We start from the raw sequence: 20,906 nt of genomic DNA, 5'->3' as shown, positions 1-20,906 counted from the left end.
TGCTGAAGAGGTTTGAGGGCTGCTGTCTCCAGATGATGAATTTTCAGTCATTCGCAAAGCTCACTTCTTTCGCAGTCCTTTTTTGTGTGTGTGTAAATTGTCTGTGAGCACTATTTTGCAAGATAGCGATTTTCTAATTCACAAGTCCATACTTTGGATACAGGGTGTAGAAGATGAACTTCTATTAAAAATTGCATGTTTGCAGTTGTGTACAGAGTGATGGAAGAGTGTTTTTTGAGTAAGTTGAAATAAATATGCAGGTGGATGAATCTGTCAATTCAAAATCACCTGTAGAATTTTTTAAGTGTTCAGAACTTGAAGGGAATAATTTTATATTAGTTTAAGCTTTTGTATTTGTTTTCCTGTTTATTGTTTATTTCTGTTTGTAAAAATTCTATGCTGAGTTTTGGGACATCTGCAAGTCCTCTAGAGGGCAAAATAGATTTAACTTTAGCTCCCTGAGGAAGGTAAAGCATAACCCTGCAAATAAGCTTTTTTTCTGTCCTCATCAGTGGATAATCTAAAACATCCTCTTTCTTTGTGGCTCTTGAGCTTTGATTCTCAAGTGTACTTAAGTGCCTAATTAAATGGGAATTAGGTATTTCGATTCTCGTGTGGCCCTAAGCCTCGGGGTTTAATTGACTTTGTGACACTCTGTGCCTCTCGCCTTGCAGGTGTGGGTATGGCCATGAGAAAAATGGGAAGCATGGCCAAACCAGATGTTTACATTATTAAGGATGGGGACACAATCACCGTAAAAACAGAAAGCACCTTCAAAACTTCACAGTTCAGCTTCAAGCTTGGTGAGAAATTTGAGGAAAATACATTAGATGGCAGGAAAACTCAGGTTAGTATAATAGATTTTCTACTGGAAAACCACAATTCTTTGAGTGTTTTGCAGATGGAGACGCTATTTAAAAATCAGTTTTGACATCCATACTAACAATGCTTTGTTTGATGAACAGCTGTCGCTGTAAGTCTCATTGAAAAAAAAAAATCTTTTTTTTTTTTTTTTTTCTGGATTAAGCAACTTCCAAAAGAGGGAAAATGCTGAAACCGATAATGTCTTGTGTGTTTTGTTGTTTTCAATTAGTAGCAGAAGCATTGTGTTAGTAAAACTAACAGACCTCTAAATCCCTTTTAAAGCCAAATGCCACTTCATTTGAAGCCTGTGGAAAAAAATCCCATTGATGTGTGATCAGAGGCAATTCAGCCCTAGGGTTAGCCTTTCTGCTCAGTCTCGTATTTGCATGAGAAGGGAGCCTGGGTCAGTGTGCGGTGGGATAACAGCCACACAAGGCATACATGTAGATCACAGTCCCTCATCTCCAGTTTTAGAAGGCAAAGAGCTTCTCCCTGCACCAAGTAGGGAAAATATTCACCCAAAAGGAGGTTAAACAAAACGAAGCCATCAAATACGTGTCTCGTTTCCTAGTGATCTCTGTGTGCCGCCCCCCCCCAAATCCCTCCCAGCCACACACTGGCAATTCATCTATTATTGCAAGATCAGATAAACGTTACACAAAAGCTCAAAGCCCATGTACAAAGCCATGAACACCGTCTGCTCTTGTTAATTGGAGTTGTGCACGCTGTCAAAGGTCTGCCTGATGCAGCAATGTGTCAGAGCAGTGAGTGAACGAGTAGTGAGCCACTGTAAGAAGAGGATTGACAAAACATTTAAGATAATATCCTGGCTTTGTAGATGTTAATGGCAAAATTACTGTTGAGTGAGCTGGGGTGGGTATTTTTCCTTTAGAATCGGGTGTTGGAAAGCCTCACACTCCATCAAATGTCATGGGTAAAGTACTGATGCTCAGGTTCTTCTTTCAGACCCTCGTCAGCTTAAAAGATGATGGGTCATTGATTCAGGGGCAGGAATGGGATGGCAAGAAGACCATAATAACACGGAAACTAGTGGACGGACAGTTGGTGGTGGTGAGTTCAGTTCCGCTGTCTGATCCCTGAGTGTTGCTGGCCGGTAGCCTAAAATTAACTCTAAAAGATCTTTTACTGAGGCAAGTTAATACAACCATCTCTTTGTCTTCTAGGAATGTGACATGAATGGTGTGAAGTGTGTTAGAGTCTACCAGAAAGCATGAGGACATCTTCATGTTCAGTAGGAACTTGCTACAAACAACTCAGTTCAGTGGACAGAGCTCCTTTACACTCCGTATTTTCCTTTTCCCTGTTTTCTAGTATTTCAATGGACTGAGTAGCTGAGTGCAATCCTTTTTAAAAGCCGTGATGTAACTATTATGTAACTATTCTGAACTTATGAGGCTATTAAATAAAATTGTTAAATATATGAAGTGGAAATGTTGTTACTATAGTGGAATTTTAAAGTGAGGTTTTACAAAAACTCAGTTTGGTTTTAGGCTCTCCTACAAGCTGCCTTCAGTTCAAGATAATGCAGTATACAGTAATGAACAGTTAACAGCAAGCTGTATTTTGACCAGCATCCTTAAATTGCTGAAGTAGTAATATCTGAAATAGAAAAAACAGTCAGAGTTCAGATTCTAGAGTTGTTTCTAATTTGCATGTTACAAAGTAAATAGAATTCAGTGGGTATAAATAAGAGATAAGCTTTGTTGGTGTTTAAGTAGACGAATGTATTTTCAGGAATTAGTTTGGTTTTTCATGTTTCGAACCCACAAATTTCTTATCTGAAAAAAATATATACTGGTGAGCCAATGGCTGCAATCAACTTAAGCAAACACCTACATGCTTTACTGAAAGGAAGCCTTATTTTGAAAAGACTCTTTGTTTTTCTAGCAAAATTCTTATTTCCTGTCTAGTAACATTCTAAAAATTCTTAACCAAAATCTACTGAAACACTGCCTAAAACTTAAAGCCTCATTTTTTTTTTTTTAAACTGGCTTGAAACATCTAGCAATGGAGTTTATATGCTTTCAAGTGCCATAATAAATAATCAGAAATATCAGTGTCTCGAGTATTACTTTTACACTGGTTGGGAAACAGAGCCTGTGATTTTACCCTTCTTCCAAAGAGATGTCAGATCAGACAAAATTAAAAAGGTCTAGGTGAATATCTGTCACACGAGACAAACATATCCTAAAAGTGAAACTGTTTGGCCACAGGTGATGGGGAGATTTCTATCAGATTCAGGAGCCTGGGGGATCCTGCAATCACACACTTCCAGTTGGCAGCATCAGGTCATTGCAGAATCCATTGCTGCTTCAACGCTACTGACATTTTAGCTGCTCAGTGCACGTGTCATATTACTGACCTTAACCTAACCACAGAAAAGTCAGTTCTCGTATGTTCATCCTACCAACCATGGAAAATGACTTGTCCCCTAATTTTGGACCATTTACCCTTCCCATAGTTTCCTGACTATTTATGAATCACCCCCTTTGCCTATGTCACCTGAAAGAATTTATAGCTGGAGTATGTTTCTTGAAACTTTTTTTCATGCTCTGTACAAAAGTAAATATTTTTGCAGGTCCCCTAATGTCTCTTTTTTGAGTTGGTCAATCTTCACCCTTATTTAGCATTTTTCCTGACATTCTATGCCATATACTTATATGGGAGATTAGAAACAGATTTTTTTTTGTTATTAGGGGAAAGAATATCCCCACAGAAACAATAGAAACAGAAAAAAAATGGATCTAATCAGGAATGTGGTAAGTTTACAATCAGAAATACACTAAATGGTAGCAGGAGAATGGGTGCAGCAGTCCATGGCATATGAAAATCCTGCCTCCCTTCCAAAAGAAACAACATTACTGCTTTAAGCGGGATATTATGCCTTCTTTGGGGTCACTGGTCTATCACTTACTGCTGCTTGTTTACTCTTCTGATACTGGGTGGTGTTAATTGTTTATCTTTCATGTGAATGGAAAGACCTTCCAATGTCTTTTATAGGACATCCGTTTTGATTACAATGAGATCACTTCTTGTAAAACAAAAGGCAGAAGAGTACCTTTTTAGAGCGATTTCCTTTGGAAACAAGGCTTATAAAGTCTGTGTTTGTGTGTGCGCTCTCTGATTTCAGCCACATGTGAAGTAGAGGCTAGAGGTCCCAAAGATAATTATTCTTTCAGAAATGTCATGAAAATAGGCAGCCTGATGAAGGAGAGAGACCATTAAAGTGCCTTGATGATGGAAAGACTGCACATGGAAGTGACACTTTGACATTAAATGGAAGAAAAACATTATAAGCCCTCTTAGCACACATAAGAAGTTATCTTAAACACAGGAGTTGACCAATGGTAAGACACAGATCAACAGGAAACTGGAATTCTTTAGGGCTAATTCTCCAGAACTGCTTGGGCTCATGTATTTATTTGCTTTATTTTGATGTTAGCTTCAGCCTATATTGCTGGTAACTTCAATGTAAGTGTACTATGACCCGGAACTAGCATATATACAACCTGCTTGTGTTAGATTAGACCATATATTTAAAACGACAATTGTTTTATAGTACTGCAAGCCAGGATTTATAATGCTCAAGACTTGAAAATACAATTCATTTCCAAATTCCTTCTATTCATTACAGTTCAAGCCAAAAGTTTTACTCTTCATGAAGTGTGTACACACAATGTTCTCATCAGTGTAAAATGACAAATTGTCCTGAGATTTGAATAGCTCTCTGTAGTTCACTATATCACACAAGATGGTGGAAAATAAGACTTCCCAGAACAACTGAAAAAGAAGAAATTATGCATTATCCAGCCAGGACTGCTTTACAATGCTACAGAATTATGAAATAAGGAGGCAAGTTTTGTTGTGACATTTTAGTGCATGTTTTTGAAAATATTTTGGAGAGGTAAAAGAAACATGTTCCGCAAACTGAAGCTGTGAGTAAAACTCGCTCAAAGAGAAACACTTTCCGTATCCACTCCAACACATGTTCATTTAAAGTCATGAGCAGTGTCCAAATTATATCTTTACGTCTCACTGTCTTCTCAAACTGGTGTACTTCTGCTTCTTTCACCATAGAAGGGGTTTTGGGATTTTGGTGTTTTTGTTTGTTTGTTTGTGGTTTTTTGGGGGGGGAGGGGTTGGAGGGTTTGGGTGGGGTGCTCTTGGTGGTGAGCTGGGGTGAAGGAGTAGAAAATTAAGTTGTTTAGCAATTTAGATCTGATATTCCACCTCATCAGGGAAATCTCTTGTCTGAGCTTTCCAGGAACTGTGCTTTGGGGAGAGTGTACTGGCTCTATACAATACTCAGACTATCAAATATTTTCCTGTTATGGTTTGGTTATATGATTTATTTCAAAGTTGTTATCCTACTCTGCCTGCATTCTCTGCAATTAATACTGGCCTTTCCTCTTCCTCTCCCCTCCTTACCTCACACATGCACTTCAGATCAAAGTTTTTTAAAAACCAAAGTCAATGATGGGAAATGTCTCAGTTTTCTAAGGTTACGGTCCCACTGTTAGCTGTCAGCTGTCCTAAAAAAGGGCAATGATTATTTCTTCAAGTGTGGAGGTCAAGTGTAGGAAGATAGTTTTGCTCTGCCAATGGCTACTTGGGCAATATTAACTGTGAGACTCAAACATCCAAAGAGAAAATGAATCATTGAATAGGCACTCTATTCTTTCTTTTTTTTTTTTTTTCAGGTTAGAACCTAAAAAAGTAGTATTTTTTATTCTAGTGAGTATTAAACAATAAACAACCTTATCTACTTCTATATAATATTGTGTTCAATGTATTCTATTTTTCATAAAGCAGTCCATTCAAAGTAACTCTTATTGAAGTCAGATGCTTAAAATAAGCACCCTGTAAGTATTTTTCAGGGCCTCAAGGGGCCTTGACTGTGAGGCTCCCCTTGACACCTGCCCAGGAGCCCAAGAGCCCCATTTCAGCTCAGCCTGGGGCATCAGTCCGTGCCTGAGCTAGTTGCCAGATGGTCAGTCTTCAGCTCAGATACCTGCAGATTTTACACAAAAAATCATGCATTAAACTCATTTCTATGAAGGAACGGCCTTATAAAGGGCTTGTATGCTACTTAAAATTGTTTTACAAAAACAAAAGCAGTAATGAAGGCCAGCTCTAATCAAACATTAGTTGGTGACTCCTTCCCTGCCTGAGTATGTGCAAATACAATCAATGGACTAGAAAACCTTTGCACTATGTTAATTATTTGTGCTTCTAGGGGGAAAAAAATCCCACACAGTGTGATAACGGGTGGGAGCAAGTTAACATATATTATTTATTCTTTGATGCCTCATTTCAGTCCCATTGTTCAGCCCTGGGAGGATTTAGCACTATTTTCACAGGTCTTGGAGACAATCCAGCATCTGTGTAAACACATTTTTGTCCCATGGTTCTCCTTCTAGCTTTGGCTTTTCAGCCCTTGTACATCAAATTAATATTTTGTTGACACTTCCCAGAATGGTTTTACTTCATACTATTATTTCAGAGGAAAAGGAAACACTATTAGAGACCCTGCTCCCAAGAGTGAATTTGGCTTCCTTTCCAGCAAAAATGTTTCCAAAATCAATTCCCTCTACCAGATGGTCTTAATTATATTCTGGACATATTTACAGGTGAAATCCATTATAGTTTTGGAAGAAATGTAAAGTTTCAGCAAGAAGTGCAGTCCAAAATCAGTTTCAGATAGTGCCCTGCAAAAATTTACTGAATCCCAAATATTATAGTTGAGACTCTAAAATAAGTAACACATTTGTCATTAATCACAGATGTACACTCTGAAATTAAACACCAGAAGACAAATATCCCACTCTGAGGACCATGCATACTACTTATCGAGGACTGGACGTGTGCTCCCACACACATACCATCTGGTTTCCCTCGGAAATTCATGCTTGAAATCAATGAGTCCACCTTCAGAAAAGGATGCAGCTCAGCTCATTTTGCAGTGCAAGTATCCAGCAGAAAATTATTTTTTTATTGCTGCTGCATACCCCAGGAGTATTCTTGCTCTGTGGCTTTATTTCTTCTGGGGCCATGAGGTGTAGTCCTGTATGGTGAACAGCCAATTTGAAATCATAAAGAATAGGTAAGCCTGCATCTCTTGACATCAAAAGCAACCCTGAACTGAGACTAGGGAGTCCACAACAGGGAGTTTCTGGAAACTCCTGGAGTACAAGGGCTCGTTGTGTACATGGAAAGTTGAGCTGAAGGCAAGCCAGGCTGACTCCTTGCTATAGAAACTATGTCCAAGCCTTGTTATGGCTTTGCTATTTAATTCTATTAGCAGCCTGGTGAATTAGAGGAGTAGGAATTATTCCTATTCTGTTGCAGAGTGCAATTAAGGCAAAATATTATTAATACTTTCGCTTTCCAAAATGTGTAAAGCAGTAATTGATACTGGGATTTGCTCTTCAAGCTTTCTATTGTCTCATCTCCACTCATTCTCCTAAACCACCTTGCTTTGTACAGATGTAATTGCATATAAATAAAGTTCAGAAAATGGGATATTACTATTCTTTCAGATTTATTTTTTTCTCTTGGTGAGATGCAGAATGAAAATGCAAGCTGCATACCTTTACTGGGGGCATTGTTTGAATAATCATATTCTTTTTGCACAACTCATGGAATATGGTTCCTCTTGTTTAACCAGCTTAACCGATGGCTTCTTTTCTGAAACTGTGACCAAAGAGAAGCAGCCAATTGATTAAAATAGAAATCACAGATGCTTCAGTGCCTTAGAATCCTCAGTCCGCTTTCCCCTTGTCATGTATTTGCACAACACAATTCATGCTTATCTGAGCCTACACGTTATCCCTCTGCATGCTCGCTTTCTTCATGAAGATTCTTCGTTTTCCTATTATGTTTAAGACTACCAGGTCTCTTGGATTCAGATTCTGAGCATCCAGCTGGTATGATTACTCGAATAGGGATTAAGAAAGATAAGAATAAACATAGCTGCATCTTGTCCAGTCTCTCCCCCTGCTTTTTTTTTTTTTCCTTTTTCATTTTTTGCTTTTCAGCACCAAGAAAAATGAAGAAAACTAAGTGTATGGCTTTTCCCTCTAACTACATGCACTGTTATCCATGGAACCCATCTTGAAAGTCCAGTTTTAAAGTAGTGTAGGTCTCAGCAATATTAGCCCCAGATTTAACTGGTCCCACATGTACTTTGTTCTTATGCTTGTGCTGAAATGGTTTTAAGCAGAATTTTCTCCAGTATTCAGTCAGTATAGCCCTGACCTAGCAAAGTAGATAGATATGTGCTTTCCCAAAAAGCAATTCTCTGCTGGATTGAGGTTTTTTAATAGTGATAATGTTATTATTTTCTGAATGTAATTTATGATAATCACATTAAGTTAACAACTTAATCTGAAAAGATCTGCTCTCTTTATTAATCTGTCAGCTAGAGCTCTACAGACATGGAAGAAGTTTGATCATGCCTGGATGGAACCAGAACTCAAGTTTCAAGCTGGAAGTTGAAAATTTGTAGCTCAGTTTTCACTGGCTTCTGTCTTGTTGCAGTCTTAATTTACATAGTTCTGAGATTTTCCCTCATAATTTAGGTATTTTCCCAGTAAGTTACTCACATCTGTCATACAGACATTTCTTTGGGAAGTTACTCAATGATATCCTTTCCTTGTGGTCAATGTTTAAGGTACAGTCCATAGAAGTTTCTTCTCAACTTATTTTTCTTTATTGGGTCTGTAGAGGAGAGGGAAAGAACAATTCAAGTTAAATATCCTTTGATACAATATGTCCAAGATAATAAGTCCAGGAAGAAAGGTCTCCCCAGAGATTTTCCTCTGTTACAGAAAACACAAATCCGAAACATTACCGATCCTTGCAAAACAAAGTGTACCAAACCCTTTAGAATATTTTTAAAAATCTTTGATAAAGCTCTGCAAACTCAGCTTGTCAGTCATAGCTCCCATTCATGTAGATAGTGACTTATTTGGGACTGGCTGGACATCCCTTCTTGTGAGTAAAAGCACAATTTGTGTGAGAAGTTGTCCAGACGTCTACTGGAATTTCTCTCTTTCCCAACTGATAACTCTTTTTGTCAGTTGTGTCTTTGTTCCACTGTGATCAACTATCGTCTTAAATATAAAATCCAATTTTTTGCTCCATTAGTGAGTTTTCTCTGGTTCTGTTGTAGTCACGGCTTTAAATTTCAGGAGATGCTTTGCACTTTTCCATAATTTCTTCTGTAGGTTTTACTAGAGAGCTAACCGCTGCTTCGAGGCTCAAGCATACTCAGCTGGATTTCTGAGCTGGATTCCTGCTAAGATCAAGAGCTAAGCACATTTATTATAGAGGCACTGATGGTACCTTACAAAACGACAGCCTTCTGTATCAATGGAAAGCCTTGTATTACTTCAGTAAGATTGGATTAGGCTTTAGTAACTGTAAGCTAATATTAGAGCTCAAGAATGAATGATTAATTTTAAGACACATTACTGACTCTTTAAAATTAGATTATAAAATTTTCCTCCTTGACGTTTATAATACTTACGATAATAAGAGATTTCACTGGGAACACAATTTGAGCAGCAAGTAAAGTTTGATAGATTCGTATTTTTTACTATTTATTCAGATAGGTTGATGAGGTTAAGACTTACAATAAAAGGGAGAGATCACCGTTGATGGTATGGTTTTCTTATGCTTTCCCTGCCTTACTCTTGAAATAAAACCCAAGAGTAATGTGTGGAATTGAGAAAATATATTGCATTCTCTTGGTGTTATTCTTATTTAATTACATTATCATAGAGAAAACATTTCCCTTACATGGTTTATTGGCCTTGAATAGTATCAACAGATTTTATTAGGAAGGATATTCAGTTGTATCTTACAATAACATCTCACTGTTAACTTCAATACTGTTATGATGGCATATGAACATGGAAAAGACATTTAGGATCCAATGCCATTTTTTTCCCCATTTTTTTTTTTAGCTTAATGCTTATTGGGACATCTTTTGAGAAAACACCAATAAAACACGTTGCACAATATTGTCAATCATGTCTGTGCAGTTATTTAACATTGCTGAAAAGAAGGCTGTAATTAATTTTTGACTACCTTATACAATGGGGTGTTGTCCTTGCAAGTCTTAAAATTCATTTCATGCAGTAAAATGCCAACTACTTACTAAGCAGAGCAACTTTTTTTGCATATTAAGTTGCATGTAGTTGCATCAGGGAGAAAAAGAAAAATTCGATGCTGTTTTATTATTGTGACTCCAGTGGATCCAGCACAAACCTGAAAAAGACAGATTAATTTTTGTATAGCTCTCACATTACTGGCAAATCTATGAATTATTATTTATGAATTATTTTATATGCGATGACTCTTATCACCTCACCTGTTGCTCTTGAAAGATGCGCTTGGACGTAATTTGATGTAATTTCGGATATCATTTGAGAATAATAGGTTACACGAATAAAAGCATGATTTTATTAACACAATTGCTCTTACTGCCCAAACCAAGAAGAACCAGTGCAGGTTTCCTCATGTGATTTGCATTTAATAGGTGCATTTCACAGGCACATTTCTTCTAGGGCAGAGTGGCATAACCTTTATTTTTATGACTTTGCCTTTCTACCAAATAAAACTGTGCTCCTTGAGACTTGTGATGGACCTTAGAAGTTATTGGCTCATCTAATGACCAGTGTCTGATTTGGCCAACCAAACAGTATTCCTTCAGATGCAAACCCAAAAATACTCAACACCCCCTGCAAGTTAAAAAAAAAAAAAAAAAAAAAAGTACTGTTCAAAGTTTTTATTTCTGCGAAAGAAAGCAATTGTGAAGAAATAATAAGCAACCATGGCATACTTTTCTGTCCCATCTTTGTCCTTTGGTGAGGCTAGGTCTAGCATTTCAGATAGTGAAAGGCCTCTTCCAAAGGAAAGTTTGAACATTTTACTGATTTTGCTCATGTATTTATTAGGAAATTTAGAAGGCTTTTGCTTATTTCCCTTCTGTGACAAGATGAATTTAGTGGAATTCTTTCAACTTTCCTTTTTTATGAGTCCTTTAGTAGTTAATATTCCCACTTCAGTAAAAGAGGAATTTCTATGGGGTTCTTTATGGGTATCTACTGTCCTAGGTCTGTATATTAGATTTATTCTAGATGTTGAAACACAATTTTACAGCTGAGTGGACTCAGATGCTGAGCTCAGGTATAACAGTGCAAATGAAGTTTGATGCTACTCGAGCCAAATATGTAATTTTACTCTTTTCTGGGATGATCCTGAACTAACCAGTTTCCTAGTATCTTGTATGTTTTGCAATAGCTTGCTCTTTCTTACTTTATTTCTTTATCTTTTCCCCTTTTCCTTTTCCTTATCCTTTTCCTTTTCCTGTTTCTTTTTCTTTTCCTTTTCCCTTTCCTTTTTCCTTTTCCTTTTTCTTTTTTCTTTTTTTCTTCTTTCTCCATTCCTTCCTTCCTTCCTTCCTTCATTTCTCCCTCCCTCCCTCCCTCCCTCCCTTCCTTCCTTCCTCCCTTCCTCCCTTCCTTCCTTCCTTCCTTCCTTCCTTCCTTCCTTCCTTCCTTCCTTCCTTCCTTCCCTCCTTTCCTCCTTCCTTCCTTTCTCTTTTATAATACATATTTGAGATTGCAAGGGAGATATGATGGTGTTACTGTAAGCACTGTTCTTCATTACTATTCCACTTATATCTTGAAGAAGTGTATCATAGCAAAATAACACAATGTAGAGCAGGAAGGATCTTTTGCAGGTCGTTTAATTCCTTCTCCTATCCCAAAGCTGTATCAATGATGTCTGTGTTGTGACTGAGAAATAACAGTTGAGCTATTTTTAAAGCATTTCACCAATGGAAACTACACATCCTTCCTTAGCAATATTTTTCAAATATTGAAGAATGATAGGTCCCTTCCTTTGTTGCAAAGTTTGTCCTTGCCCTCTATCTCATACATTGATGTGGGTGCTGACATCCGAATTAAGGTCTTTTTCTTCTTATCATTCTTCACAAATGGACAATGGCTTTCTTGACAACTCCATCTCTTAAGAGCTTTTCACTCTATCGCTTTGCTTACACCTTTCTTACAGGCTGTGCCTATGCATGCAAGACAACTCCGTCTGATCTTCTGCTATCCGCATTGCTGACAATGAGCAGGGACCGATAAGGTCTTACTATCAAACTGATTGTTTCTCCAGGTTTTGTTTACTTTGGGTTTATATAAGGCAGAGACTAGTTGGACTTGGGATATATCACAGCAGTGTGCTGAGGCTGCCCTGGTCACTGGTGGTGCTGTGCCTTGTGAAGCTGCTTCTCTGCTGACCCAACAGGTCATAACTTCTTGGAGTCCCCGCAAGCCTCAGGGATCATGTGGGAAAATGGGAGTATGGTATCCAGCAGAATGAATCAAACCAGTTTCCATTTTTAACTACAGTTATGCTGTTTAGGGTTGGGATGAAGAAGCAGAGATTATTCTTTAGCAAATCCTGAATAGTTTCACTATCTGATGTATTAATTTTCCGTATAAGAAGAAGTTACTCCTATCTATGGTGGCATACAGCTTACAACTTGATTACTAGGGGAGATCAGTTTTCTTCTTGCCATTGTAGTAGCAGCACTCACAAAATACATTTATTTCTAACTATCTTCAAAGGGACACCTAACAATGATCCCTTAGACAAGCAGCTACAACTGAGCAGTCCAAACAAAATGACCATTGGCAAAGTTTGAGAGCAGCTTTGGGAGTGACATTTGATCTTTTGTTCACACACTTCTTCTAGACACCTAAATCATGCAGTTACTGTGATTTGAGCTTTATCCCTTCATTGGACAAAACCTGGCAATAGCATCCGACAGGAGTTAGAACGATTGTGGCATGCTGTGGGGTAAGACCCATCTCGCTTTACCCAACCTGAAGCATCCAGCTGAGGTGCCTTGCTCCTGCCAAGGCAGTGAAGAAGGGCAGACGTGACCTGGAAATGGCAGGTGGCAGAGTTTGAGGAGTAAACTTCCAAGGCCACTGCAAACACACCTTGTTGTCTTCCAGAGACATACAGTGGTGCACTGTAACACTAGAAGCCGTGATACAGTAGGAGGTACAGAGCATGCCCATCACCCAACAAATCTCACAGCAGTTGTGTGAATCACACCACGTACAATGAGTCACAATTCATGAGTCACACTAAGTATATACCAGTCATGCATATGTATATGTCTGTAACTGCATTCTTACAAGCTGTGTTTTAGTAGATCTATTATCTAGCTGTGCAAAATTGTTTAGTTATGAAGGAAATTGCTTTTGTTTATGTTATCCTTCTTAAAGATCTTCAGATGGATATTTTGTGTTAACGGACAACTGCACAGAAATAGGCACTGTAATTGATTGTGAATACCTGCAGGTGTCTGCTCTTGAGCTTGTCTTTTCACAAAGTTCGTACGATTCATGGGATCTTGTTAGGGTGATAAAACGTGCTTCTTCACAGAACAGTTCAGTCCATCTAAGATGTGAGACCATGGCTTTGGAGACATCCACGTTTTTCTTTTGAATATAGGGAAAGTTTTGGGTGATGGGACATTGCTGAAGTGTCACATTTAAAGGACGACTTTGTAAAGAGCCAGCAATGAACTGATTATAACATTTTCCTTTTTTTCCTTCATGATGTGGAATTGCCTGAATCAATAGTCTTGTTTCATCCCAGGTGTGCCTTTAAGTTGATGTTTTGATGCCGGGCTGATGCCATCACCTACAGCTCCTGTGCTCACCACCTGTTTCACAAAGAGGATTTGGGCAATTGCCTGACCACCTTACCCAATCACCTATAGCCACCACATCCCACCCCATCCCACCCCAGAAGTGTTTCATATAGCTGAACTTTTTCATTGCTTATGTGATGGGTTACAAAGGGTGGCTGCCTCAAACAGGTGTCACATCCCCAGGAAAAGAATTTGCTCAGCTATCTCTTTTCTCATGTTATTGTAGTAATGATCTTCCAGTAGGCGATATTGAACCCCTTCTTCCTTTCCCCGACCCACCCCCCCTACTTCCTCTTCCTTTAAAATATTTGCATTTTTCTGCCAGCACCACTAGGTGTCACAAGTACTCACATCTGAACTATAAAATCTTCTAAAGTGCTGTCCCAGAGATATTTTCCTTATTCTTATCGAGGGGGCCAAGAATTGGGGCATAGACTTACTGTAAATGTGGGACCTGCTGGATGTAATAAAAAAGTCAGATGCATCAAGCTGGTGCTTACAGAGCACGTCCATGGTGTTTCATGGCAAACGATCTAGCATACAAAGGGAGTTATGTCTGTCATCGAAGGGCCTTGATTCGGCTAACCATAGAAAACTAATGAATTGGATGTGATCTGAAAGATCAACAGACTGTATCTAACACAAGGAAGTATTCTGGTGAAACAGGGTGTGTAGAAGTAGAATACAGAAAGAGCTCCACCCTGAAAAAAGCTTATGGTTAAGAAACAGAACAACTGTCAGGTTAAATTTAGATGATTTTCAAACTAAAACTGAGTAATCCATGCCACTAATGAGACATATCTTCCTCTTCTTCCCACTCTTGTTCCCATCTGTCTGTTTATAAACTAATCAATCATTCTTGCCTAACAGTATGAGTTTTACACTAGCTGGGAGGATATATTCTCAGCTCCCCATCAGGACCTACAGTACACCACTAGTTGACTCTGGGACACTGATCTTTTCTGAAGAAGAGATTTCAGTTTTTCAAATGTTACAAAACACATTTTTTTAGATTTTTTTCCTTAACCCTGTAAAACAACATTCTATTTTTATTTTTTTTTTTCAGTTGCAAGCAGACATTTCCATTTCCAAGTGTACTTTTCTTCAAAAAAATCCCAACCCCTCCAGCACTCCACCACCATGCAGTACAGCCACCTACATATACACTATCTGCCCTTTTGCTGCTCGCTGAACAAACAGCACAAGAGAAATCTTCTATCTAAAAGGAGGAAAACCCAAACCTTCCCATCTGGAGCCTCAGCTCAGCTGAGTCCCATGGCACCCACAGGCCTTTGCAGCTTCCCACTGACACCTGCTTACATCAGCTAGGTCTTCAGCTGGAGCAAGGCACAAGAGTGGCAGGAGATGACGACAGGTGGTGGGAAGTACACGGCAAAAGGAGTATCCATGAATATTAGTCTAGTGACAATCCTGCTGCTGGTATTATAAACTACAAGATCACCTAGTATCTCGCAGCAGGGGGTCTGAAGGCACTTCAGTAGGGCTGGAGGACCTGGCTTATCTATGTTTCCTCCTTCCCCAATTCCTGTAAGCCTCTTCCCATCCATTTCAAAAATTACCTGTGAACTGTGTGCCAATGGGTCTGTATCCCATTGTCTGCCACATCACTGACTTCAACTCCTTCAGCATTTTAATTGGTTTGAGAGCATGAGGAGAGATGTGTGGGAGACAGGCTTGCTGAAAGGTTTTAATACTTCTGTGGATCTGTTCTGAGCATATTCAGAAATACATCTTTCCTCTTTTTCCATCTTTTTAAAATGTTTTGCTCAAAATTAGCACAGTTTTATGCACAGAAATCTAGACTGTTAGATGCAGTTTAGGGTTTGATCAAATACAGTATTACTGCACAACATTTAAACAGACAGAGAGTATTATAAATCTGGAGTGGCCGATTATATTGTCATTTTAAGATGGCAAAATTAAAGCATAATGGCTTTGGGCTATACCAGATGGTGAATTTAGGCAATGAAGAGTACTGCACTGATCCTGGAATAGAATACATCACTCTGAAAGAAGCAAAGACCATTCACTCATTTGCTAAAATAGTATTTCAAAGATAAAGATTGACATCACCGTGTAGCTGTGAGTTATTGCTTAATAAAACTGCATAATGCTTATTAGTCATGCCGTACAGTGCACTATCAGTCAAATTAATCACTCATGCAAGGCAGCTAATTTGGTCTTAAATGGACTATTTAGAATGAATGCTGAATGTTACTAACTGCTATTAAATAGCCACCTGCTGCACATTCATAACATTACATTTGGTATATTGCTGCAATAATCTAAACTGTGCTTAAAGGTAGAGTTCAATTCCAGATAATGTTGTGTTAATAACCTGCCATATAAACAAATACAATCAATTATGGCCAGACGTAATTACAGTGTTGAATCATTTTCTTACAACACTTAAATAAAAATCAGATTGATTCAGAAAGATTTTGAACTTTACTTGTATTTAAATGAAGGTGTGTCCTGAACCATAATAGGTGCAATTACAAAGATAAGATTAAGGAGGTGTCAGCTTTCTTCTGCTTTTATGTATGTTTTCAGAGTAACTTTATAACAATGAAAGATTTTTGTAGGTCAGCTCTCTGCACAGAACAGGAATTTCTCGGGCAGAAATCTTTCTCTCTCTCCCTTTACCAGGCCTGGCTTTTTTAGGGATGTTTCCTCTAATTACCAACCAGAAACATAACTGAAAAAAAAAAAAAAAAGAATGTTACATTTTGTTACCACTGGGGTGTGCCACTTAAAAGGATTATGTTTTCTGCCCAGTAATTCATTCTCCAGTGGCTTCATGCCCTTTCCATTCATCTGGCACTTTTCATATGTGAAAATCAAGCCACTTGACAAAACACTCAGATCAGTCATCACTTTCTTCTAATAATAGAGAAGAAAAGAAGAATGAAGAGGTGCTGTTTCTTGGCCAATGCTGCACGAACATAGCAGTCAAAGACCAGGGGAAACAGTCTTGTGCCTCTACCAGCAAGATTCCTTGCACCTGAAGTTTGCCATTTGGAAGTTAGCCCTCTGCTTTTAGCCAAGTAGTTAGGTTATTTCTTTTGTCACTAGGAAATCTTTGACATTTGCAGAGGTAAATTCATCCTCTCTCTCTTGCACATCTATTTCATAAGAGAAGATCCCCTCAGAATATGCTTCTGTCATTCTCCAATGGTGAAGTTACCCTAGACAACCAGCCTGTCTGAGATACCCAAGTTTTAGAAGATAACATTCAAGTGAGTTGAATCCCACAGCTAGTGCACTGCCCAACCAACTGGAGAATGTTCAGCCTGGAGAAGAGAAGGTTTAGGGAGCACCTAAGGGTAGCCTTGCAATACTTACACGGAGACTACCAAGAAAAGGGAGCCAGGCTCAGTACTGACTTGCATGGTGGGATAATGAGATGCAAGAGTCATAAACTGAAACAGGGGAATGTTTGAGTGGATATAAAGAAAGATGTTTTCCTCCAAGAACAGCTAGGCAGTGTAAGAGGTTGCCCAGAGAACTGTGGGTTCTCTGAGCCTGGAGATTTTGATGGTGTGAGTGGGAAAAGCCCTGAGCCACCTGGTCTGAACATAGAGCTGCCCCTGCTTTGAGCAGGGATTTGGACTATGACCTCCCAAAGTCCCTCCAAGCCTAAATGATTAGTGATTCTCTGCTGTCTTTCATGCTGAAATATCACACGTGGGATAACATACCCACGCATCAGAGGCAGTCTGTGAAAGTAATGTTGAGATGGACATTAATCATAGAATAGAATCATACAATATCTCAAGTTGAAAAGGACCCATAAGAATCATCAAGTCCAACTACCTGCTCCTCACAGGACTTCCTAAAAGTAAACCATATGACTAAGAGCATTGTCCAGATGCTCTTTGCACTCTAACAGGCTTGGTGCTGTGAGCACTTCCGTGGGGAACCTGTTCCAGTGACTGACCACTCTCTCAGTGAAGAACCCTTTCTTAATGTCCAATCTGAACTTCCCCTGATGCAGCTTCATTCCATTTCCTCATGTCCTGTCACTGGTGCAGGGTCTAGACAAGGTTTAACACAGACGATTGTATCAGGTGCTAATAAGGCATCAAGGTCAAATTTAGGTTCAGCTGGCACTTCCAGTAACTCAGTTTTCAGCAGCATGTCTGTTCTTATAAGAATTTGTCACAGCACAGTTGTGGTGGCTCTTGCTTTGGTGTGTGGGGAAAATATAAGAAGTAAAATCCATTTTGGAATATGAATGAGAGTGAAATAAAGAAAAGGGTACAGAAAAAACATAGATAGTATGCACAAGTATATGGAAACATAGATAGAAGAGGCTCCAAAAGAATGTCTGATTGATGAACTGATAGATTGACTTAATGGACTGCACTTTCTTATCTTTACAATGTAACATTTCCCCTCACAAAAGAATGTCTGATTGATGAACTGACTTAATGGACTGCACTTTCTTAGCTTTACAATGTAACATTTCCCCTGAAGACAGCTGTTGAATGAGATTTGCTTTTAAAGACTAGATTTGAAAAAAGTAAGTTGATATCTGCATTCAAGAATGAAAACTAAATGATACTGTAAGTGAAAAACTAAAAGATGTTTTAGTACCAGAGGCCAGTCAGGGCAGTGTCAGACAAGCAAATCCTTGAGCCTTCTGGAAATGGGTGATGAAAACTAGTATAAAGAGAATCTAAATGATGGGTCACTTAAATTCTGTGCCATTTGACAAATATTTGGTCTGTGCCCTAAATTCTGCGGAGTTCCAATCCGGAGCACTCTTGGCTTTTGCCTTGGGGAATGATACAGTGTAAAGTTTGCGCCCAGGTTTCCCATTGGCTTTTAGGGCAGAATCATGCACTGAAAAAGAGCCAAGTTAATGTTAGATATTGATTTCTCAATGCATTGCTAGCGCATTTCCTATTGCAAGTAAATTGCACAAAAATGAAAAATGACTATAAATAGAACAACTTGGTACACAAGAGCAATATTACATTCCATATACAGTGACGCTAATGTTTTCAACTGAATAAATCAAAAAGTACAGAGGGAGTTATGTACCTTATTAAACCACACATTTCTCTCAACACGTTTTCTCTACCTACTGGATAATAGAAAAAACATGACCATGCCAGGTTTTTCAGCAAAGGTTTATTCTTCTCCCTCTCTTATTTAGAAATCTGTCATATCACAGCTAACTTTGTACTAGTTGAAAATTGAAATGATATTTTCATAAATCTTGATGTGAGGAAGTTTGACACCTTTTAGTCTACAAGCACAGGAAACATCCATGGAAAATGTTTTGCTGGAATGTTTTTATTTACTGTAATATTAATCTCAGAATAAATCAGAGGACTATGCCACATGACATTGACAGGACTAAATCATTATTAATATCTTAACAGACAAATGAGCAAGTGCTTTTAACTATTGAGGGTCACCTAATTGCATCCATTTGTTGAGCAATAAATAACAGAGAAGAATGCTATTAGAGTGGTTAGTGAGCAAGACTACAAGACAGACACTAATCTTCTGTATTGCTTTGAGCAAATACAGTTGCTTACGCGTAGATCTTCAAAGCCATGTGCTTATGTATCTTTTAACATCTGACTGTAGCCTCTGTGCCTTTCTTTCTCATCTGAAAGATATCATGATAATACTTCTCTACCTCACAGGCATTTGTTGGAATACTCAACACATTAAAATAATGGGGTTATAGAAGCAGTTGAGGGAAGAGGCTATGAGAAGGGGGGAAACTCACTAATGCATTTTAGAAACTATGTTAATCACTTCCTCCCACTGATTTGGATTAAAATTATGCAACCCCCCCTACCTTCATCAGCCCCACCTTAAATGATAATCTTTGCCTGCACACTCACTAAAATATTAATGCAGCACATGCAGAAACAGATACGGTCTGTTTTTTTTTTTTGTCCTCATATTCAGATCCTGAAAAACAAGGGAGTTTTATCTTTACAGCTTTTCCCTTCAGCTTTCCTGGAAGTCTCCATTGTTCACCACCACCTCACAAGTGCTGCTGATGCAACACCTTAAAGCAGGTCACCCAGGGGATGAGGTCCTTTGAGCCCCAAAACTGCTCTGAAAGGGTCCAACACGAAAAGGATCCTGACTACCATTTTTTTCCTTTCAGTCTTGATCAGGCTGTTGCCATTGCTAACACTTCAGAGGAAATGATCCCTCATATGTGAAAATAACCAAAACATTATGGAGTTATTACAATTCTTACATACTTTAAAACATTTTTCATCCAATGGAATAGAGGAGGCAACTTAATCTATATTAAGTAATTATTTTGCTTTCTTATGAAGGTTTTGTGCTGTTGGCAAGATATTGGAAGTTCCTCCTCCAGGCTTTAACCACTGTCAGCAACTCCTGTGACAGCATGGCCCTCTGTTTTTGGGTCAGCCCAGTGACTGAAGCTAATTGCATCCTTCTTGTGTGGGAGGGACCATATTGACTTGTTGATGTTCCATTTTCCTATTTTGAAATGAAAAGACTTCTGCAATCCATGGAATGGATAGGCAAGCTACAGAAGTATGATGTGCGACAATGTGTGTCATCAGAAGTCCTGGACACACTGATGGAATAACAACAACTTCATTAAAGATAGCATTTTTGGTTCAGTTGCAAAACAATTGTAACTCAAATGCAAAACCAGCATGTTTGAAATGTCTAAGGCTTTTATACACACTTCATAGATTCATACAAGCGTTGGATGCACTTCTGGAGGTCATTTAGTCCAACCTCCTGCTCAAAGGGAGACTACTACCAGTACTGTATCAGATCAGCCATAGCTTTGTTCTAGTTGACTCTTGAAAAGTCCCAGGTGGTGATTCCATTTGCATACATCCAGATTTGATTTGTTGTTATTCTGGGCAGCAGGCAGAATGCTGTACAAAAAATGTCTTCATTTGCATTGGTTAGGAAAGGGCCAAACCCAGAAGCAACAGCTTCTCAGTCTTCCGGCCAGAGAACAGTTAAGCCAGAGAGGGGTAGAGGTTTTATAGTTAGGAATAATTATGGTGGCAGTGATACGTCATGAGAACTTAACAAGTACAGTCTGCCCTGTGTTCCTCTAGGCATAGCAAAACTCTATAGCGTTTTGTAGTCAGGGTCTGTACAAGAGGCACAACTGTACCCAGGTAACCTGCACATCCCAGCTATTGCTCTCTGGTAAATACTGTTGAAGGCTACTTTTTCCATCAGAGAACACTATATATTTATGATTACTACCATCTGTGAAGCT

At 38.7% G+C, this 20,906-nt stretch overlaps 1 protein-coding gene across 1 annotated transcript; it reads left to right on the top strand.

Annotated features, from left to right (window-relative positions):
* The first annotated feature begins 679 nt into the window (after positions 1–679).
* Positions 680–2,939, top strand: FABP5 (fatty acid binding protein 5 (psoriasis-associated)). The gene is made up of 3 exons (XM_009891875.1): positions 680–847; positions 1,831–1,935; positions 2,049–2,939. Exons 1-3 carry the CDS (start codon positions 683–685, stop codon positions 2,097–2,099), a joined length of 321 nt encoding a protein of 106 aa, XP_009890177.1. The 5' UTR covers positions 680–682; the 3' UTR covers positions 2,100–2,939.
* Positions 2,940–20,906: the final 17,967 nt, after the last annotated feature.

This window comes from Charadrius vociferus, unplaced genomic scaffold (genome assembly GCF_000708025.1).
Source record: "Charadrius vociferus isolate BGI_N301 unplaced genomic scaffold, ASM70802v2 scaffold15, whole genome shotgun sequence".
Classification (NCBI taxonomy): Eukaryota; Metazoa; Chordata; class Aves; order Charadriiformes; family Charadriidae; genus Charadrius; species Charadrius vociferus.
This window is presented reverse-complemented; position numbering and strand designations above follow the sequence as displayed.